Here is a 24286-nt window from a genome sequence, read left to right as displayed (position 1 = left end):
GTAAATACGAATACTTTAATATATTACTGTAAGCATATCCAGATTTAGTTAAATCACAACAACAAAACCTTTTCTTGTATTATTATCTATAAAGAAAATATTTTTATCCCTGACATGACACCTTGCAGTAGTGTTGGAATAGAGATACAGTGCAAGCTACAACTTGCTCAATTATGTAGTCCAGTGAAAGCACATTTCTTCCTTAAGCTAGCTGGGAAATTCCAGTGTTTTCATCAATGGCTTTCTTTGAGAGTGTATCTACACTACCCATTGATCACCTGAAAATCTGCAGCCATCAACTTCCTTATCTTCAGATGTGTTCCAGTTCCACCTTGGAGCACTCGCTATGTTTCAGAAAGTTCAAGCATTGTTTTACTTCCTCATTATCTTTGATGGCAGCCAAATTCCTGAACATTTGTTGGGTCCGGAGCAGTTCACTAAACTCAAGCTTTATGAAGCAAGGACATTGGAAGGTAAAAACAAGCACAGTGATGAATGACTTGATGGTCCCTACCTTCAGCTCTTCAGCAGACATTGCAGGGCTTTCCAGAGCTCAAACTTCCTTGCTTCCACACCATATCATTGTTAGATTGGGTGGGGAATGGATAGTAGAAGGTACTTTTGAGCTGAAGGCTATGCCCATAGTTATCTCAAATTTGTATCTCCCACATGAAACAAATATGTCCTTTTGAAAATTTTGATCCTGAGATAAGCAATAAAATCTTAAACTCAGGAATGGCTCGTGCATCAGCAGTACTACCCTGAACTCCTCTGCATGTCTCTGTTGACACTACTGATGAAGAAAGAGCCTCATGACATTAGTCCTTTCTACATTTCTGTCTGAATGGGATGAAGGGCTCATTAACCCTCCTTCACTAGTAGAAACCCTACTGTGAAGAACAGCACAGAACTGACACTAATTTAGATTTATAAAACTTCTTCCCATAATTCTGATGAATTCACCTCCAACTTCCTCTTCATTTCTTTTTAATGAGAAATTTAACATCAAGAGAACTCTTGATAATTTGTGTTTCTTTGCACTGATGTGTCACTACTTACAAAAACACAGCCTGGCTGTTGCAGTTTCTCTACTTTCTAGAGTTAGAAATGGATCAGGCAGGATTGATTACACGACTGATTGCATTTGTGCATTTCAAAGCAGGAAAAAACCACTGAAAAGAATCCTCTCCCTCATCACCTGAGTGACACAAGCAGAGAAACTTGATATGGAAGTATCTCCACCTAGGGATTACCTTTTAGAAAGATATCCAGCATGACTTTGAAAGCATCACATGATGAAAACTCTGCTCTATGTGTAGATAATGTCTATCTGAATTGGGAGTAGACAAGCCTTGAAGACTGAGATCTCATTACAGTGTTGCTATTACATTCAGGATGCCCCTGTGATACAGAACTGTAACCTCCCATTAAATCACCTCTTAATCTTCTTTCCCTTTTAGATTAAGAACTGTCTGAACTGCTTAGGTTTTTGCTATTTAAGACATGTTTTGCCACAATGTTTTAACACCCTGTTGCCACCAGGTAAATTTTAGCAACAGCGTCATTAAATCACATTTCTCCATTTGAGCTGTCATTTATTTTTCCTAACGTACCTTGCACTGCCTGTCATGATCTACAGTTGCTATATAATTTAATGTTTTAGTTAACACAAGACAGTGGTTTTCTCTAGTGTCATGGTAAAACCGAAAGAATAAGAAAAGGATATAGTAATGATGTCACTCCTTTTTAGAAAAACTGCCGTTCATGTATTCAAATAGTGGGTGGTGAATTTTCAAATATTTGAAATTTGGAAGAATGGGCCTGCAGAACTTTTCCTAGTACTTGGATTAAGGAACAGATATTTAAGGTTTTAGGGGTCATATACATAAATGTTTGTAGAACAAATACAGCTGAATGATACACACCCTGTCTTTCTACTTGGTAGTACTGAAGGAGACTTGGAATGACAAAAGGGTTTATCAAAGTCTCTGTGTAGAAGATTAGGCTATCCTTGTGAAAATGAGATATGGATGAGAGAGATGAGAAATATGGAAAATGCAAGTGAATGCTTCCCACACACTTCACCTTTTGTCCTTTGTGCTCAGTGACCGCTGGTATCTTTACAGTTTGCTTGCTCTTCACCTCTGTGGAAAACCCCAACCCAGCAATGCTGACCTCTGGAAGATGGTAGCTCAAAATCAGGCTGGATGAATGCATTGCTACAAATGGTTTAAAAAGTGATCTGTCAACGACTCATTCTTTTTATATACTTCAATCTGATATAAAACTAAAGTTACAAGGGTGGCTTAGGGGGCAATTTAATATGCAACGTGACAAATAGGATGCACTGATTTTTTACTAGCTTTTTACAGTTAAAGAAAAAATGCCTGTGACAAAAGATCATTAACTTACTCAATATTCAAGATGAATAAAAAATACAGTTAAAGCCAGTGGAGAAGGAGGGTTAAAGAACTGCAAAATAAGCTACTGGCTTATATTAAGATTTACCAAATCAGTGAAACAGTGATGACTTTAGATGTCAATAAGCATTTAAGATCCACAAGAATTTACTATTCCTGTAAAGTAAGTGTGCCAAAATGGGACGAAAAGGGGGAAAAAAATAAAAGGAATAATTCAGGCATTTCTTGGCTGCTAACCTGTGCTCTGGAACTCTCTAATCAATCTCAGTACTTATTCCCTGAAGTTTAATGTATGCATAATGAACTAATGGCAAAGAAGGATGAAGACAGATGCCTTAATTTGCATGAACTAGCTTATTAGATAGTCAAGCTTGCTGAACAAACCACTGCAGCGAAACAGTAGAACACCCAGCTGCAAGAATCTACCTATGTGATTTATTTTTTCATCTAAATTGTCACCATATCCCATTAAATTAGCACAGAAACTGAGATGGCATCATATTAGCACATAGTGACATTGCCTGTGAGACAACAGGAACATTTCACATCTTCAGGTCACTTCAAGAAGGTGTTTGCAGGTTTTTGCAAAAATCTGAATGTGACATCAATAAGAGGCTTATACTATCTCAGAGCAGCCTCATTATTATATATAGGAAAATGACCTTCCTCTGCGAAACTTCAAAATATGACGTAAGTTTCACAGGAAAGTTTTTGGCTTTTCTTTCAATATTAACTCTTATCCTCCAAAAACCTTGGTTGAAAAGGAACAAAGATTACACCTCCCTTCCTCTCCAAAAACATTAAGAAATGCTAATTCTATATATTCTGGTTCACCTCTACTTCAAAAACACATCTTGTCTGTTGGGTCTATTGCAATGTCCTTCTCTTCCTTCATTGAGCAAAAGGTTAAAACAGGAAAATGTTTATATGGATTGAAGAAATAGCTAAAATCCTCAAATAGACTGAAACAGATAAAGATTCAGCTAAATAGTACTACCTGGAGGCTTTAATATTTAATAATAATTAAATTTAATAAATTTAATAAATTTAATAATTTAATTCCAAGCACAGTGCAATGTACAGAATCTCAATGAGGGTGCAAATGAGGAAATTGCTAACACCATTCAAAGCAGGCTTGTTGAAATACTTCTTTTAAAGTAAGATAGTCTGTGAAAAAGCTGTCTCTTAATAAAGGCTGTGCTTAAACAGAAGGGAACTGCAGAGTGAGAGCACTTCTCCAGGTTGCTGACTCCATGCAACCAATTCACAAGATGTGTTTATCTCTGTTTTTTTATCCTCTGCTTTTAAAGGATATACTGCCAGCATTTTTAAAGAAAGCATTTTAATTCTAGATTATTTTAAGTTTACAGAAATCACTTAAGGAACCTAGCAGGCCTTTCTCAATACAGAAGCTTCAGTGCAGAGATCTTCTGCTACCATTGAGAGTACAATTTCCTAATCAGAACTAGAGAAAAAGTTACGGAATTTTTACATTTCATATGGTTTCACGTTGGTATAAAGCTTTGCTATGCTACACAAACAAGTGCATTCTGAAATTTTTTTTCTTCTCCACATAAATCAGTGTGTGGTGTTTTTGAAATGAAACAAACTTCTGCTCCCTGTGGTCTTACAAAATGTCTGTAAAAGAGTCAGTTTTTCTTTCCTTTCTTGATTTACCAAAGACCTGTAACAGGTCTGCACATTCATCATATTTTTCTCAGTGAAGACCCAGAGCTTATTTATGATGGAGATAATCAGCCTAATGTTAGCTGCTACAGTCTCATCTGTAAGACTGCTTGGTATGGATTTGAGTTCGTAATTCTTAATTTTAAGTATATATGCATTAAAAAATACAAGATGATGCTCTGACATCTTCTGATTCCCACGTTTTGACTACTGGTCAATGATATTTTTATAGGGTAGTAGATAAATTAAAATTTGTGGTGGATCAGCAAATAAAATGTTCTAGTCTCTACTCCAATTTTATACGCAGAGAAAACTGGATCTATAAAATGTATTTACAACTTGTCAAAAATATTCTGATTTCTCCAATATGCTTAACTCAGGCCATGAAAAGCATGTCTTACCATACATTATAATCATATCCAGCTATCATACTCGTTGGCTAGCACTTGAGCTAGAATGACTTAAACAGCTTTCCTATTATTTTCTGTAGTGTGTGATTAAGTAAGTCAAGTTTCATGACTGGCTAGGTATTCCCATCCACTATATGCTCTCTATTGCACCATTACCTTTTGTTAGTGGCTAAGGAAAAAGCCCTTGGCTTTTAATGGCCTCATCAGAGTTACGTACCATCCTTATCATAAAATTGCAAAAGTTCCTTACTAGGTACCTGGGTTTGTAGCTACAAGTTTGTAATGACTTTCAAATTTCAATTCCAGAAATAAATCTGAAATCTTTCTGGAAGAGAACACTTTCAGTCCCATGTGAATATGTAAAATATAAGTTACTTAGAAATTATTAACTGCACTGTAGCATTTTTATTCTTGATAGATTTGGTCCGTTTTGTTGCAGACTTGATATAATGGCGTGATTTCCCTGTACAACCTCTATCAATTTTTATTTCTCACTTTCCTTAACAGAGCAATATTTTGGGGTTCAACAGTCACACTGTGTTATCAGGTATGCTCACTCATTGTTCAGCAGTGGTATCTAAAGTTCAGCTCCAACATGTCTCATTTTTCTATGACACTACGTCTTAAGTACCTCAAAGGTCAATGCTCATTTTCTATACCATTTATCCAACAAGTATTCAGGGTCACAGTGTCATCTAATACAGGAAGGTCTTGTCAGAACCTTGTCTCACAGTTAACTATTAAGCTGGGCTCGTTTTGCTTCACCAATAAAATCAATTAGCATTGAAGACTGACTTTTGTTCCTGCTTGGATTGATATTCACAGTGTCCTTCTACCAATGTTTTCTGTGAATAAGAGCAATGAAATGTCCTGACTTTGGCCTTGTTGATATTTTCCCTTATTAAAATGCTCCTTGTTTTGCTTTCTTGTACTCTTTTCAGGTTGGTAATAAGGGAGACTTTACTGAAGAGCCTTCTTTATGTGTTTATTCATGTAACATTAGTGGAATCCCCAAATGACATGGACATAAAGTGAGGTATCTGTGATTTGCACAAGGACAAGAAATAAAAAGAAGATGACTATCTGCATTCTCCTAGCCTGTATATCACCTACAAAGTTAAAAAAGCACCTTACTCTACCAATGTAAAAGATGTGAATGGATGTGTGCATCTATATATAAAAAACCTCAACAGGTGCCCAGTAAATTAATTATGAAATTAAAGCGGCCAAAAAGTTATTTGGGCATCCTGCCAGGTGTTCAAAGTCTTACTGGCCAGAATAATCAATACTAACCATGAATATATAAAGAAAACAGTTTAACACAGCAATACTTAGTACACCTTTGTGTTAGTGAAGCAGTGACTGTCACTCAGATGCTTTTTCTCCTTTTGACACATACATTAGTAACAAAAGAGAAGACAGGAAAGTCATGAAAGAGTTTTCACAATAGTTAAAGAAAAATGCCTGGGAGCAAAGACCCCTGAAGCACAACTTGATTACTTTAACAAAGGGAAGATTAAATGGTGATTTCATAGTGAAGTGACTATAAAGGATGAAATAAATTTTGATGAAAAACAATTCTTACAAATGAGGTGAAGCTGAACCTGTGCATACTCTAACTAAATGCAGTGTGTCTAACCACAAAAGGTTGTGATGGGTTTTGTATCACTGGCAACCATAAATAGATTGAATGTCCTTCTAAAATATAATTAAAATACAAGTTGAGATACAAATAAATTCCAGGAAGTCGTACGCTTTGTTTAGACAGTCACAAATACTTCTTTTGGCCCCATAAATTCACAATATATACATTGAAACTCGACCAGACAGGACCTTTGTTCTTACCATTGCACATTTAAGTAGCAAGGAAACAAAATCTAGTTTGCACTGATGCTATAATAAACTTCTGGTCTTCCAGATCCTGCACAAACCAAACCACTTCTTTTATTCTACACTATGAGGCATGCAATTACATCTGTCTGCCCCATGTACCACAGATGTGATGAGGAAGACACAAGAGCACCAGAATCTCTTTTCCTGTTTTGATTGTAAGAAATGAATAGAAACTACAAAAATGCTATAAGGCAAACAAGCAAAGAAATAACCTTTTCTCCATCCATACAAAATACTTTGAGCCATTTCATATTGGCAAAATAGACATAGAATTTTATAGCAACAAAAAAATATTAAGATTTTTGTGTATAAATCAAGGTGTAGAGTGAGAATGAACAGCTCTGATCCACTGATACAGTGGAAAAGAAGAGGAAAACTACTATCTAGATCTGGAGTAGAATATTTAGAATATCATATTATTTATCTTTGTAGATGGTATATTATTTCCTTACTATTTTCATACCCTGAAATGATAATCACTGAAGAAGCTGAAAGAGATATTTAAAAAAACCCAAACAGATGGAAATTATGTACTAAGTCCTTTAAAGAGGTATTAGAAAATATATTAGGAACATTAAAAACATCAAGTTAATTATCTATAACTGTAAGACAAAAAGAAATTATTAAGCACAAAGAGACTTAAGCAGGCAAATGGTAAAAAAATTATCCCAAACTTCTCAGATGAGCAAACTTCCTTAAAGGAACAATTTTCTTTGCTAGCCATATGCTTCTGTCAACAGAATTGTGCAACACAAGACTTTTGAAAGAGAGAAATGCCCTCCTGGGTCAGATCAACACTCAATCTAATCCTGCTCCATCTTGGAAAGCAAGAAAATGAGGTTTAGGGAGAGAATGAGAGCCAGCCTACTTTGCCCAGCCTGGCCCTGCCACGGTTCCTTGACACCCAGTAGTGTCACATTAGAGAGTACAATGCTTCTCAGTCTTTGCAATATTTATATACAAACCTCTTGGCAATTAATTTATTCAGTCTCTACTGAATCCACTGACACAGTTTGTAAACACAGATTTACTGCCTGCTCTTCCTCTCTAGAGATACTGGATCCATGAGTATCTCTACTGGATCTCAACTGAATGAGGCAGAAATCATTTTTGCTGTTGAATACACATTTTTCTTCCAACACTGGATTAATAGCAGTATAGAGAAGAACATTTAAATAGATTTCCACTCAGGGAAAAATATATTGCCTGACAAATTTTTAATACATTTCCTTACTTCTGAACAGACTGGGGAACCTGAGCATTCCTTGTTGATTTTCTTTTAATGTACTGTACATTTTTCTGAAGATACCCCCTTTTCTTGCCCCAAGAAAGCCCAGCTGGGCTATTCCATGAAGATGCAGTGATTTTTCAAGAGGTCAGTAATAAATTTTAGCTTCTCAGTTACCCAGAAGAACCTCTAGTAGCTGTAATAGGCTGCTGTACTCCACAAGAAACAGTCAGTCTGGTTTCACAAAGTTTTACAACTTCTTGTAGACAGCAATGATTATTTGGATTGGTAAATTTTATGTTTATTCAGGAAGAGGTTGTGATCAGTTGCACAATCCCGGGGTTACAAATCTCCCTGTGCTTGGCACCTCCTTCCATGACCTTTTAAGAGCATATGGTTTTCCTCCCTCTTTCCCAGCTCACTCAGCTTGTCCGGTGTCTCCTTCAGAGACTGTCTCCATGCTCCTAGTTCAAACCCAGTCTTAACCATCTTTCATTTTTACCTAGTTTCCTCTCCTCACATGTCCACTACACCATGCTTTCTCTTCTAACTGAAACCTTTAAAGGAGAATAAATTTTTCAACAGACATCACCAACGTTTTGATTAAAATGAACAAAACCAAGCGTCACAAGGGTATCTTCCCTTTTTTGGAGCTTAGAGACCATGCCAGAATTGTGCAGGAAAACAATTGTCCCGGAAGATGAGAACCCCAACCTCAGGAGATGCACTGATGCTTCCCAGCCTGTTTCAGGTTCCAAGCTCCACTAAAAAATCCTGTGGTATCACCGTGACTAGAAGGCAGGAGCCAGGGACTCGTGCTTCAAACTAACAGGTGGCCAGAGGAGTACAAGCACATGTACACACTGCAAGCACATTTGCTGAGTACAGAACAATTTGCTTGGAGCTGCCCATCCCTGCCTCAAAATGTGTGTGTGTGTGCAACAGCTAAATTGCTGAGACAGTTTTTTAATGATGTTATAGATGCTATAGCATCTATATCATCCTATACTACATATAGCTAAACTGATTTTTCTGGAAAAAAAATGCAGCTACAATAAATTAATACATTTTACTTTGAAAGGCTAAAGGTTGTCAAAATTATATGCAATTAAATCCAAATACACATGAATGAACATGTTTGGTGCCATCAGCAACAAAACCTGCTGTGTGAGTAGCAAAAACAGTTTAAAGTCAGTTAAATTTTCAGACCTTGTATCAGTTGGGTATTTGAAAAAGTGCACATCCCTCATGTACAGTATTGCCCTTAATACATTTTCTCCTTTGTGGTAAAAGAAGTCAAATGAGATTGTTCTCTATCCTAATCCTTTTCAGTGCTGAAAAACATCAGCATGTAGCAAACCTGTAAGGAATATGTATGAATAAATCTTCAGCAATCTCAACTAGGTAAGAGCTCAGTGACCTTTGTTAATTTTCTACAAGAGAGAAACTTCTTTCACGTTTATCTGTGTATGAAACATGAATGACATATGAAGTCCTTCCAACAAAGTTATTTTGATGAAAAGGAGGAAGGACAAGAAAGAAATCTTCAATAATAAATATGTGAAAGCAAATTCAGAAATTTTCAATGTCAGTGGGAAGGAAAAGACATATAGCTCTGCAGCTGCTTCACAGACCATTTGGTAAACCTCCAGCAGGTTAAACAAACACACAGGGAAGCCTGCAAATGATACAGCAACTGTAGGCTCTCATCAAACATGAAAATCAGCAAATGACTTTGCAGATATAATAAACACCTCGAGTGCAGAAAAGCTTACTAGCCTGTGATCTGCATTTCACAGGTCAGAACACTTGCTTCTGCTCGGAAATCACCCAAGATCGTTACCATAATAACTGTGACTGCAGAGGTTACAGCTAATGGATTTCTAAATGCTTAAAATCTCTTCAGTCGCATTTTGTGCTGATTTTTAGAAGTACATAGTAAAAGTAAATGTCTATGAGAAAAATGCAAATTGAGGGAAAAAAGTGCTTTTGTAGACACATACTTGAATTTCCTAACCCATGAATGTTTCATTTTCAAGTTTTACTTCTGCAATGAATTCTTTTTTCTCACCATGAGAACTATGAAAAAGGTCAGGGATGATTTTAGCAGGTTTTCTCAGGCAAATCGTGCTCTTACTCTGCAAAACCAGTTAGCCAGTGAAGACTACTTCACATTTTGGTGAGGGATGAAGGATAGGTAACATAGTGCTGAATCTGCAATATTAGAGTGCTTCTGAAATCTGAGGGAAGCTGAAGTTAAAGGCATGGCAGGTTTCTTTTGACAAGGATGGAAAAACTGACTGAGGACTGCACAAGTCAGGCAACATTGCCTGAGAAGGTGGCTGCACTGCAGCAAATGATCCAAGGGGGCCTGCTGATGTTAGGAGCACTCTGTCAAAAAATAACAGGATCGTTTAAATCTTCTGCAGTTTTACTCAGCAGAGGAGCCTGAAGGAATTGGACCAAGTTAACTGCAGCATGAGAAGAGCTGCTTTTGAACACTCACTGTCTTGCCAATGCCATATTAATCACCAAGCTAACAAAACAGGCTCTGCAGCTGTGTTTGCACGTAGGTAAACATGTACCCACAGGGATGCATCATCCCTCTGTCACATCTGTCAGTCACCAAGAGTCTGGCTCAGATGTTAAGAGCTGAGCTACAGGAATAACCTGGGAGCCGTCTTCCCTCCTGAGCACTGTCACTTAATGGAACTTAGATCTCAGGATCACTTCAGAAATCTAGTTTGTTTTTTTTTTCCCAATCAATGTGGACTTTTTTTAAAAAAAAACCTTTTATCTCTCCATTTTACTTTCCAGATTTCTCACTTTTTTCTGAGATTATCTTTCAAAAGATAATTAATGCACTCCATCTATTCTACTATTATGATATGTAGTACAGAATTTTTCCTTGTTTAAATCACAGCACACATGATCTTAAATTCAGCTAATACAATTCCGTACTGGCAACTCAATTACATCATAACTGGATCACATGTTCTGCTTTTAATTTAGACTGGATTCTGAATTCTGGAATTTATATATATATATATATATATATATACACATATATATATACATACATACATACATATAGATATATAAATTCAATTACTTTCTTATTTCTTCAGAACCTCTGCTTGCTTTCTGATAGTAATATGTTTTTTTATTTAAACAGACATTTCTAGATGTTACAAAACTCCAAGAGTCACAGTGAAGAAAGAAGGGTCTTTAAAATTCTTTGGCTTCCACCTGACCTACATTTGAGTTCATCAGTTGTGGGTAGTAGACAAACCCCTCAGGAAAGCCAGATTTGGTGCAGCTTGAGACAGAATATGAGCATTTGCTGCACAGCAGGCTGTGGGTCAGGGAGGGGGAAAAAAAGGCATACCTCTGTATTTCTGTAAACAGCTCCTCTACGTGTTCTGAGCCAAGGACTGGATGAAAACTGCCTTACTTCTTTCTAATGACATTTACACTGTGTACTTAAATATTTCAGAGCCTGAAAATTCCCAGGATGTTAATTATTGGTTTTATTACAATAATTTAGTATTTCATAACTTCTCTTAGGAATATTTTGTGTCCTAAGCAATTACTGAGGACACTACATCATGCAGCAATTACTTTTTTAGTATCAGCTCTGTAAATATTATCTTTTCAAGGCATTTTAAGCTTCTTTGATTTGCATGTGCTCCCTTCTAGCTAAGCAGTTCAAAATCCAGCCTACCCTAAAATTATGTTTGTTTAACATTTTATTTTTGCATTAAAATCCTGTTACCAGCTCCCCCCAAACAAGGCTGCAAACCATCTACTAACAGCAATTCCAGATCTTGAGCCACTGCAGAGGATGTGCTCAGGGCTGTACATACACTCTATTTTCCCTCCAGTTTGATGGCTACCCTTGTTCCTGAGATCAAACACTGTGCTGAAATACAAAACCTGTATTACAGCATGCTTCAAAGAATCAGGTAGTGTGGAAAGAAAATGCAGTATTTACACATGTACAAAGGAATTGAAAAATCTAGTAGCTTTAATTTCAGACTTCAAAGTCTTGAGAATTTTCCTTCAGAGCACAGTGACCTATTTTAACAACTGACCTGTTAGTACTTCCCTGCAGCTGCGTACAAAACTTGCAAATGACAAATAATAATAATAAAAAAAAAACGGCTAGAGAGAAAAAGATGCTCCTGTTGGTGGAGAAAACATCAAAAGAATGATTTGTAACATCTAGGTTTGGTCTTCTCCTGGTTGTCTCTGCAAAGGTTGGCATGCACTCTCACCATAAATGCAGATAATTTGTTCAGCAGATCCATTATGACTGTGGAGTAGACAGAGGCTGGAATGAGACCTGGGAAGGCTCCTGTGGGCCCCAGAGGCAGGCAGAGCTGGAGCACAAGGGTGACATGGGACATGGATTGGACAACATGGTGAGGCCAAGACTTCAAGGGCCTGCTGCTAGGTGGGTTGAGCAAGGCAGAAGGCAGGCAGCTGCGCTACTCTTCTGTCCCAGAGAACAGGAAAACTCCTCTCTTTGAGGAAATATTTCCACTACTCTTTGTTGCTTGGTGCCCATTTCTTGAACAAGAATTTACTTAGGAAAGAGACAGCTCACAACTGCAATCGTCCTGGCTAAACAAAATCTCTGAATTCACAGATGATTCAAATAACTCTCCCGGTGTGTAGTTCACACTATAGTTCTTCTGAGCCCTTGACTACTTCAGGCAACAAGACTTTACATAGCCAGAAGACTGAGACAGTGCACATGTCTAGTCAGTAGACAGAAGAAGGAAAAAGTGTGGATTTTTAATTTTTTTAAATTTAATGCTGACTAGATTGGGCACAGATTCACTTTTCCCAAAAAACAAAACAAAAATGAAGCACTGAGAAGCTAAAACATTTCACCTCAAAAAACTGTGGTGTTTTTTACTATATTTTTTCAGTAATGGTAAGTTTAAAGTCTCAATTAAAAATACGGACACAAAATGAAACTTTTGTTGCAGATTCTATGAAACATTTTAATCTGTCTTAAATTTATGGTGTCTTATTTTCATTTCATAAAGCAGTTATTTTTATTTGTGTGTCAAGTCACTTCTTTCCACTTCATGCCCCCAGTTTTCAGTAAGTGAACTGAAAACAAAGAAATAGATGAATAAAGTGAACAGTTTGCACAGCATTACTGTTGATTTACCCATGTTGTAAAAACAGATAAGAAGACATTGGATCTTAGTTTGGAAATCATGGGAAGAGCTGTCCAGCCTGTCCATATTGAAGACAGCACAGGAGCATGCTTGTCTTGAAGTAAATATTAAGGTCTCCTTCACTTGAAAGTGCCTCTTGAACAGTGCCATCAGCTCTTGACACTGTAGCAGTGCCACAGGAATAGCTGATGTCCTTTTCAAAGCTCCTGCAGGAATAAGCAATGTCAGGAACAACATCTTTGGCTCACCCACTACTGCCCTTACCCTTGCCCTTGGCTGGGTACTGCCTGGACCCTCGGCAAATCAGGAAAACTCAGTCCAGGAACTCAGTGGGAACTACATCCATCTAAACCTAGGGATTCAAGAGGCTGGCATTCAAATACCTCAATTTTAAATTACAGTTGTCTTTAGCTACGTCTGTGATTCTGAGGGAAGGGTCTTACCCACGACTTCTGAAACACATTGTTTTCATTTATGTGCCTTAACACTAGTCCTGCACTGACAGTTTCTCCAGCAGGACACAATGCACTCACTCCCTTGGCTTCTGTAAGGACAGGGTAGCAATAAAGAAAAAATTCATTACATTCTGGTTGACAGTCTAAATTTAAATGCTTAGAGGGGAAAATCTGTTTGTTTCTGAATGTAAGCTGCTTCTCATGCTAGCATTACCTCAAGCCTTACTTTTAAGTTAAGAAATTTTGACTGTGAAGCTAAGTAACATTTCAAACAATCATGTATATGTAACTGCAACTAAACACCTACACATATGCAAAAAAAAGTCCAAGTTTCAAACCGCATTATATTAATGCATATAATTTGAATTAACTATTATTTCAGCAATGCTGTAAATCCCTTTGAAAGGATCTGTTGCTTGTTGATTTTGCACCATGTGAAGACATGGTAAATATGACATGTAGTCTCATCACATGAATAATGCATTCTGCATCTCAAAAAAGCAAGTTCTGCTCCAGGGAGATGCTTAATCCATTCCTTCCTTCTGGGGATGAAAGGAATTAAACTCAGTGCACTGATCTCACAGTATGTGCTCATTTGACTTTAATTATAAAATGATTATTTCAACATTTTTTCCTGTAAAATAAACCAAGCCTGAGCTCCATGTAACCTCTACAGAATTACATTACTTCTCTGTGCACTCAGTCAGTGCTCATCAATACTGCTCTTTCAATACAGTTTCACATGGAAGGATAAAACCCACCTCTAGAGGTTTGCAGCTAGTATAGTAGTTTCAGGCCTCACAGCAACAAACGCTCCCCTTTTTGATAGTTGTCAAAAAGATGGAGCAGTGAAATCCTTTAAAGTGAATTCAAATATCAGGAGAAGGAACTTTCACCAGACACAGGGAGATACCACGATCCCATTACCAGGCTGGAAGATTTGTATCTCACATCCTGTATATTTTCACTAGTATTTTTTCCACAGACTGCTCAAACCTGTGCAAAACCCTGCATATAATCAATTATCTTGCTAAAACCCAGAAGTTTTCTCTTGGCTAATTCAATGGGCAGAGCATTCCTTGGGAATAGAACATCTGCTGTCCATGGCTTAGGAATGACAGAACATCAAGTGGAATAGACAGCTACACTGTCAAAGGTACTCCCATGCCTCAAGCTCGAAAAAACAGCAGTTCAGAAATGTTATGTGTTATCAGGCATACCATCTGGGGAGATAGAAATGAATGCTTTCCATATAGGATAGGATCTCCATGTGAGGATTACTGACAGTAACTCCAGCTGACATGTTCCCATCCAGGTCCAGCAGAATTTACTGGGTTCATTGCATCACACCTTCCAATTCAAAAGCTATTTGGAGCTGACCTACATAACGTCAGAAATGTGATCCTGCTCCCAAGCAAAAGCAGCTGTTCTGCTTCTGGTCTTGTACTAATTAATGCTACTAGTTAATAGTGAACTTCCTATTGCCAAATGAAGCTGGCTAGCTGGGATGCTTCTGCACCTCTGCCAAGACTAATCAACAATGTGAATAAAATGCTCACACACAAGCAAGAATAGAAACTATTTAAGGTGCTATCTCACGTACAAAACATGGTGTCAAGTGATATAAATGGTTATAGGTTATTTTCAGAAACTTCAGTCGACTCCTAAATATTCAAGTTAATTCTCAAAATAATGCCTGGTTTTGCAAAGCCTTTTATGTATCTAAACCCACAACATCCGTTGCGCTACAATGATAATTTGCTAGGGCATGAATAATTTTAATTAGAATTTTTTAAAGTATCCAACCAGCTCTATCTCATTTATTCTTTGGGGTTCCTAAGGTCTAGAGATGGAATAAGGCATTCAGATAAATGTCATAACTATATTAAAAGCTAAAGAATATACATAAGTTTAAATCATCTGTTTTCAGAACATCTCAAATACAGCAAAGCACATCTCACCGAACACTTGTATTATCTCTCTGAATAAACTGTGACTTATGCAGAGCGCACAGTAAAAATGTACCTGCAATGCTCTCAAAAATTCCAGAATGTGCAGCAAAATGGTAGAAAAATTAAAAATAAACGGTCAATAGTCATGATGGCTATTACTCAACACTTGAGATTCCTAATCTTATCAGATGCTTTGAAGAAAAGTTGTGCTGGTACATTTTCATCAAACTTTCTCATTAAAGAACTAAAGCAAAAATCATCAGAATTTCTCAAAATGTCATGTGAAACCACCAACTTCAGTCTGTTCTCAGACCTTGGTGTTTTATAAACACAGTAACCACACTATAAATGATAACTACTAAGATCACAGCAAAAAAAAAAAAAAAAAGGTTGAATACTTTCAAGGCCACAAATATTTGGCCTATGAGCTACAGTATTACCTGAAAAGTACCCTATAGAGGTCTTCATTCACTTTGAAGAACAATGAATATCAATTTGTATTGACTTGGATTAAAAAAACTGGTTGATGTTTGTATAATTAAATATTTTCTTAGAAGAATAACTGCATACTGGATGCTGTAGTTATGTCTTTTCACAGTGGTTATGATCTTCATAATTCTACCATAAAAATAACAATTTTTAAATCACTAGGATGTTTTCAATATTGAACAAGAATGTTCATTATAAGCAACACTAAATAAGCCAGCCTGCTTTCTCTCACACATAGAAACATGCACACAAAGCATCCACAAAATGTGCTTTGGCTGTTCACTATAGGTATTGGGATGAGATCAGAGCCTAGCAGTGCAAAGGTCTGAGCTCCATCCCCCATCCAGAGACTCTCTGTGGGTTGTGTGTCTTTGTTCAATAATAAAACCACTTAGCACAGGCAATATTTGCCATTAGAAGGTGGGTGACATGACCTTACAGCTTCTGATTTCTATTGCAATGCATCTTCCCTTCGAGTCAGAGGTTACCGTGCTTGAGGTGAGAACAGCAACATCAGTAATTCCACCTGAGTGCAACCTTTGTCAGCGCTCATTTGTCTTCATTAAAAGGTCTCTAAAATATTACTTGAGGTGAAAATCCCTTTAGATTGCTGCACAGTCTACACATCAAAGTTGTACATATGTCAGACTTGTCTGAAGTAATTAAAGGAGACACAGGTTGAAAGATCACTTATTTTAACTAATCATTGATTCAATGGTCCAGCTTTGTGCGATGCGATGACACAAAAGACAAGGATGGACAAGTGATTCTACATGTGGCAGAAAGTCACATGAAGACAAGAACTCTGGCAGAGTGTTTCTCTGTTAGACTTCTGAGCCTGGCTGATGAGTAGTGGAAAATATGAGCCAATCTCCCTCTGCTATCCAAACCAGATATCAAAGCACAGATTTGAGAGGGCCTAAAAATGTATAAGCCTCTGATGAAAAGGTGGTTGTGCTCAGTGTCTCAAATCTGCTGCAAAAGACAGATATATGGAGATGCTCTTCGCAGCAAAAGCTTGAGACAACCTAACTGTGGAAACTACTTACAGCTCTCTTGGAACTTTCTTTATGAAGTTGCTTGACAGCAATTGTAATACATTTGCTTCTTATAACTAGTTGAATTTTGATTAGTATTATCTTGCTGTTCAAAAACAAGTTAGGCATTACAAAAAGCGAAGCAAGTCTTACCTGGAATACTCTGTCTCCTCACAGACAGTGCTCCATCAGGTGCCTTTGCCTGGTTTGCAGATTTTGTGTAAGGACTCTCATCTAAACAGAAACAAGCAACACCTCCAGTTACTGTTAAATATAATGTTAAAAACAACATTTTTTTAAAAAATCCAGGTACTGTATGAATTAGCAGTGCGGATCACAAGAGATGCTGTGAGCCAGATGAAGATGGGCATTTCTGAATGCTAATTCAATGCTCAATGCCATGTTTAGATTCGATGACAAAGGCTCTGAATAGGAGAGCTGGAAAGGATGTGCTTAAACTCAAATTGTAGGTAACACATATTGATGACAGGCCTGATATACAAAGGCTTTTCAGGTTTAACATAATGATAGAAATTGCCCTTTTCTCATGTTTAGAAGCTTCATGTGTCAAAGATTTGAACGACAGAGGCACTATCCCTGTTCAGGAGTAAAAGGCTTTCAGAAGCTTTTGAATATTCTGGCTGAGAAGATGCACTCCTTTTCCGTTAGGATCTGTCAGTGTGTTGTTCCTTTTTCTTTGTAACAGTTGATTGGGGAAAACATCAGAAAGCTGTTGCCAAACAGGCCAGGCACAATTGTGCCTCAAGAACAACACTGTATCTGTGTGTGTCTAAATAGGAAGCTATGTGGAACACCTACTGATCAACTTCAGTGCATAAAAGACCACTAATGGTGGGATGAGCAGATGAGTCACCAATTAGAGCAGCATTAGACAGAAAGTGAGTCACTTCTACATCCCTCTCAAGAGCAGAACGACAGTAAGGAAAAAGTCAAGTATATTGTTGCTTTGAAAAGGACAAGCTATAAGTGCAGGAAAGAAATGTGAATAAAGAGAAGAAACAGTATATGCATTTTATTATTTCAATCAAAAGAAAGGAATCAGAAGAAATAAAGCTTCTATCTTGCTTTCCCTTTAATTGAGTGCTCAAAGACTTTAAAGTGTCACAAATCTTTCTGATTGCGTATTTTCCTTCAGATTGCAAATGACTGATGCACTTATACACGTGCATGAATACATGCTTAAATACTGATCAATGAGTAGAGGAATCAAAGACTACATTATCTGTTATAGCATACTCAGATCAAACAGAACCATATAAACTTTTTCTGGAGAACCATCTTTTCAGCTGACACTCTTGACAGTATAATCCTTCTTTGCTGATTGCACTCCGGCAATCTGGCAAGGTCTCAAACTCCATTAGAAACTGGCATCAAAGGCAGCAGTCCACTTTCATACCAGTGAGATAAGGGCTTGGTCAGTATAATTTAATTTAAAACCAGGTCTCAAAGAAGAAACTGAAAGAGCTGGTTATCCTTTAGAACCAGAACTTCTGTAATGAAGTCTGTTACTGTTAGGCAGTTGCAACAACAAAAAGCTTAAATTAATTCAAAAGGAAAAAAAAGAAGGAAAAGCCAAAATAATTATTTATAGCCATGAACCTTGATGAAAATACAGCAAGTAGCGAAGAATATGTATTGGTAAAATAGCACAACAGCCAATATAATTGTGTTTTCTACAGTAAAATGACCTGCAATTGTTTTAGGACTACAATGTTACAAGTGGAAGAGTAACAGACTTGATTACACTGCACACTAGTACAAACATCAACAAAATAGAGCTGCCAGCTACAGGAAATAGAGAAGCATGGAAAAAAAATTAACATGGGTCCAGGTACATAATTTAAGAAAAAGGTATGTAAAGCCTTATCCTTCCATTTGAGGTAAGTGGTTAAGCTAATATTATTGCATATATAGAATATACACCCTCTCATTAATGAAAAAAAAATACAGTAAGAGTGAACTAAAGCTTCTGAAAGTAGTAGCATTTATCTTTTTTTCCTTCACAGAAGAGGCACCACTGAGCTTGAACTCAATACAAGGCTTAAGACAAAGAAACTGAACATGTGGCTTATATGTCCCATCCATTACTACTTAGTTGCAGTTGCTGAACATGACAGCAGATAGTGTGAGGCACACATTTTTCTATTAAAAAGTGGGCAGGAAACATAATACAATTTCTCTATAACTGATGGATAGTGATGACTTCTGGGCCCTATTTGACTGTATGCCCTACCTATGAAAAATCTATCAATTTACAGAACAAAACAGTCCTCTCCAAGTCAGACTTCTTACATACAAATTATTGCCATCAGATTGAGGGAGAGGAAAAAATGAAATAAGAATTTTCATAACCAGATCTTTTACACTGAATCTTTGTCATTGAGCAAATGAGTAAATCATCTCCACTCCCATACTAGAAGAAGATTTTCCCAATACTGCACTGGACTAGGGGTACCTGTGGTTATTCTGAGTTCAGAACATGGAAATCTGCAGATTTTCTGTTTAACAACACCAATGAGGGGAGGGGACTGCATGTTCAAATACTTACTACGGAACCTGAGCAAAAATGTTTTCTACATAATAACTGGCAGATGTGAAAGTAACTACGACTGCACAGATGAGTTAGCTAGTATTTTAATTTAACCCTATTAACACTGAAAGCTTAACAGATGCTTACATGGGTTGGCTACTGTAGGCATGAAATTACATTGCATTGCATTTCTTAATTAGTTCACAGGTTCTCATAGCAAAACAAAGGGCCCAAAAGGTTTCTTCATAAACTTCTGAAACCCCATAAATGCAAAATATACCCTATTATTATTGGGAAAGAACAATGAGCCATTGCTGGACTGGCAAGCTGTTCTCAGAACTGGGTAGAATTTTCTTCCAATGCCCTTTTAACAGTAAAATCAGACTGAAACATGACTAGAAATAGGTATAAAGGACTCCAATGAGCAAAGGAAAATAAACACAACCAACTGTACAAAGAGTTCTTATTGTAATGCTTAACTGAGACAGGAAAGCAAAATAAAGATCAGACAGATGCAGAAATACATGTCACCCTAAAGAAAACTAGAGAGACAAGGAAGTCCTGATAGCCTTGAAATGTCAGACACCATCCATGGTGCCTCAAAGGAAAAAATCTGGTTTTACGTACTAACAAAGTTGCATGAGTAGCCACAAGAATTTATCATCAAATTAAAATTTCTTGATGCCTTCATCCACTCTATAGTTAGCAGGGAGGATCTTAAAAATGCAAAAATGTCTTATGACAGCAGTGCCTAGGGGGATTTGTAGGAGAGTTTTGTATTACCAGCACTGATAGACTTGGAGATGAAACTCAATTCAGCAAGCCAACACACAGAAAAAGCAAAGGAGCAAAGAAGGATATAAAGCAATCCCCCTCCAAACAGGAGATAATAACTCAGTATCAGGAAAAAAAAGTGATATAATTTAAGACACCACACGTACAAAGTAGAGGGAGAAACAGGCTAGATTCAGAAAGATAAATCTCATCTGTTTACACCCTTAATAGCAGCACATCATCAGCAGGGAGCGAGCCACAGTCCATAAAGAACTCACAGGCCAAGCTGCACTGCCCCAAAGCACAGAAATGGCTCGCCTGGACACACAGCTGCAAACCCTGCCACGCAGAGCACCAGTGCTTGGCTCTTGTCTGCTTCCAAAGGAATCGCTCCACAGGTGGCCACATTCCCTACTAGCTTAGCTACACCCATCCACTTGTACAGCTGCTTTTGATACACCACTGGCCTTTTTTCCTCTTGTAATTCCTCTGGCTAAAAAATTCAGACAACTCAGAGTAAACAATTTCAGCTAGTCAGTAGGTCATATAGAAGTGTCAGCTATGCCAGCAGATCTCTTCACTCAGTGACTACAGGAAACCAACCCTCTTAGGCTGTTAAGAGGCAAGGGTCATTTCCCCCAAATTCACACTTTACATGTTTCTTACAGTTGCAAATGTGCAATAGTGAAAGATGTACACTGTATTAATTCACTCCTTCTTGGCAGAACACAAGTGATAATTTGAGAGGTGACACCTTGTAGATTATTAGGATTCTTAACCTAACCAAAGGGACCTTTTTGCCTTCTCCTTTTACTTGTCCTCACCAAACAGCCCCGAACACCAGTAACAGTAGCTTGTACATCATCCTTTCAAAGCTCTGCATACCATTAAAGACTACAAAGATAATAATCAAGTGGACAGAGAAGTACTCAGACTCATTACAGCTATTACTGTAGGTTTATTGCTTTTTGCATGTGTAGTAGATAAACAGCTTTTTTTGCACTTTCCTCCCTATTTTTAACCTGATGGCATCTCTATCCTGTAACTGAATGATGCAATCTTTGAGTTAGGGACCGTGCTGTGACTCATTTATATCATTCTGCATTGCCCTTACTATATAGGTGTGGAACATCTGTCCAAGACTAAAGGCTCTAAAGACTGTGAGAAAGAACAGTAATGTAACCCCAGAAAGAATATACATGAGACAATGTGTACAGATATATATCTGAAGTGCCTGTTACTGTGTCAGCAAAATGACCACATGAAATCTTTAGATATTTGCTGTATTTAGTTTAATATCCTTTGAAGGATACCAACTTGGGGCACATTAAGAGGCAATAAAAAGAAGGCCTAAAGATACTTCCTCAACAGTGAAGTCTAGATGTTCAATGTTTCAGGCAGTTTATGACCACTGAACTATTCTTGTGTCTCTCTTGGGGGCTGTGAAAGCTATTGACACAAGAATGTTGTTTACAGGTGTGGTAAAGGCTAAGGGCACTCCCTCCTTCAACTCTTCTAAAAGGGTTAGGGGACGTTTCCTTCACTGCTGCTGCCACACATGTCCATGCTGCTGATAACTGCTGAACCCAGGAAGTGTGTCCAAATCCTGTGCAGGACTAGGTGGCCCCAGAAGGTGACTAAGCACAGCTACATCCTGTTTGATATGAAGGGAAAGCTTCTTCCCATCCCACTGGGAACAGCTCCTGAACAACTCTGCAGCTGTCACTTTGCCCCTCCTGCATGGAGAGGAAATGTGAAGATGCTTCACTTGTTCTCAGCTCTATGTCACCATTTGTACCTGCTTCTCTACCGCAAAACCTGCATTACAGGGAGCATGTAGCATCAAATTTGTACATTAGTAATTTCAAACACAGGAATTTTCTAGTATTTAGGAGCTTGAAAGTTGTATTACATTTTTTCAACAGTAGATGTGAAAGCATTATAAGGGAGAACAGAGTTTCCAGCTTTCAGTTCTTCATTTTCCATTCTTCGATGGCATTACTTATGTCTCACCACAGAACACGACATTCTTTGGCCAAGGAAAAACTGAATTTAAACAATTTTAGAGCATAATCATGTAGGTCCCAAGTAGACTTCATGACCCAAGCAAGTGAAATCTGAGGTGTCCCTCAAATGTTCCCCACTGTGAACAATCTCCAACTAAGCCCCAAGATTCCTCAGAGAAGCACATTACATCTTCAGCAGGCTAACCTCCAGCTGTCTCAGTGTACAGGAGTAAAACCAACTTCATGTGCCGCTGTTTACACGGTTTGGGACAGCATGCACCTCAGACAAGTAGAGAATCACATGTCTGTACAGAGATAGAGACTGGCAACACCACAGACTGTCAAGAAGATTGGCTGCAATTGAGAGAACATCCCCAAGATTAGTTCCTCAAAAAATAAAATCACCAGAGTCCCAGTTGTTACTTCACACAATCCTAGATCTGTAATATTCCATTCACTGAAATTTGTTGCTCCTAAGCTTTATAAAGAAGAGTATTTCTCACTAAAAACAATGAATTTTTATTAATCCCGCCAGTACAACACAAAATACCATAGGTTCTCATACTTCTGACATCTGAAACCCATCTTGAATTTTATCTTTAAATGGCATAAAGCTCAACGTTATCTAAAAACATATTTTCTTTGCACAATATCATATCATTGACAGTAAATTCTGAGCTACAGCATTCTTCATTATCTTCACTGCCTGCAGCTAGAGGCTTTTACAGATAAAAATAAACACGTATCCACTGATGCCTGTGGTTTATAGAAGCTCTGAAGTTGTGGAAGGCTTACAAAGAGCCTTGGTAGAACTTTTAGGATCATTCCTGCAGCAACTGGCTCTCTTCTAAATTCAGACCTTTCTGTTAAAGATACTCAGTTCTGTGAGAAAGCTGAAACACTGTTTGGAGCAGGGACTTGAAGCCCACTCTCACATTCACAGGAAGTACCCAAACTCCCAGCTACACAATTCTCTAGCCTTGCTAGCTCACTCTGACAAAAGTAACAAAAAAAAAATCTTAGAGAAGATATTTTTCCTGGGAAAGGATGATGTTTTTGTAAGATTCTCTTTTAAATAATGCAGAAGTCTAGAGAAAAAATAACATCCTGGAACATTCATGGTTACTACAGTGTCACTACAGCTGTATCAGAGCATAAGAGACTATAAACTGTTGAAAAAAAGAGACAAAATTATCTCAGCTTCTTTCACCAGATGTGTAATGTACAGATTTTGAATGTATATGCTTCAGGAAACAACAGAACGTCAACAATTTGTTTTGCCCATATGCTAACCCTTTCAGATGTGTTCTGGGAGCTCCAACCATGAAAGAAAGCATTCATTTCTCCTACTGGTGCAGAGGAATAATAATTTTTCAAGTTCATTTTAGAGCTATGGCTTCAGTCACTTCCAATGAGACTTGATTATTGAAATGGCAATGCTGCTCTTCAGTGCTTAGAATTATCTACATTTTTTTTTAAGAATTGCATGTAAAGTAGTCATTAATGGACTAGGCTCCAAGTAGGACAAATATGGATGTATTTAATCTTAATCCTTCCTTATCAAATTGTGTGCTCAGTGCTCTCGAGAGCAGTCTTTATTAAGAAAACATAGGGTTTCAAATGCTTCCATAAGTAGCATTTGTTGCTGTGTGTGACATGGAAAAATTATAAGAAGAAAGAGTTAGAATAGCTCCCCTGGTAATTTTCTTTTCCACATTTAGCAGACATGTTTCTGGTTTTCTTAGAAACTTAATTTTAACAGTTATACTACCAATGAATAACTGTGTTGTCTCTCTAAAGTGAAAATTTATTCAATTTTATTATACTTTATGTAAATGTAATTCTCTTTTTTCTGAATTATATGGTTACTTATTACAGTAGCAGCTCAGTTTTAATCTAGAAGCAAGAGAAGCAGGGTACTGTAATTATGCATAACTGTGAATCCATTTCATATTGATATTTACAATACCTCAGCAAACTTGACTCTTTGAAAAATGATCTGAATATCCTCCAAGTTTGCTTGTGCAAAGTTAATTTCCTATGCCTGTGCTTAGGCACCTGAATGGAAATGCTTGGTTTCCTAAATGACTGAGTATGCTGATCTCCTCCCAAAGCTATTTTGCTCATGAAAATTCAGAACTTTCCAAGACCATTTAAAACATGCAGGATCTGCAGAAAGCTCAAAATGTG

At 37.5% G+C, this 24286-nt stretch overlaps 1 protein-coding gene across 1 annotated transcript in view; it reads right to left on the bottom strand.

Moving 5' to 3' along the window:
- Positions 1–24286, bottom strand: part of LOC131573284 (glutamate receptor-interacting protein 1-like) — a 217369-nt gene that overhangs the window by 83927 nt on the left and 109156 nt on the right. The window contains exon 2 of the mRNA XM_058827083.1: positions 16919–16999. Within this exon, the coding sequence (XP_058683066.1) occupies positions 16919–16999 (81 nt within the window). The remainder of the gene's footprint in view (positions 1–16918; positions 17000–24286) is intronic.

This window comes from Poecile atricapillus, chromosome Z, assembly GCF_030490865.1.
Source record: "Poecile atricapillus isolate bPoeAtr1 chromosome Z, bPoeAtr1.hap1, whole genome shotgun sequence".
Lineage (NCBI taxonomy): Eukaryota > Metazoa > Chordata > Aves > Passeriformes > Paridae > Poecile > Poecile atricapillus.
This window is presented reverse-complemented; position numbering and strand designations above follow the sequence as displayed.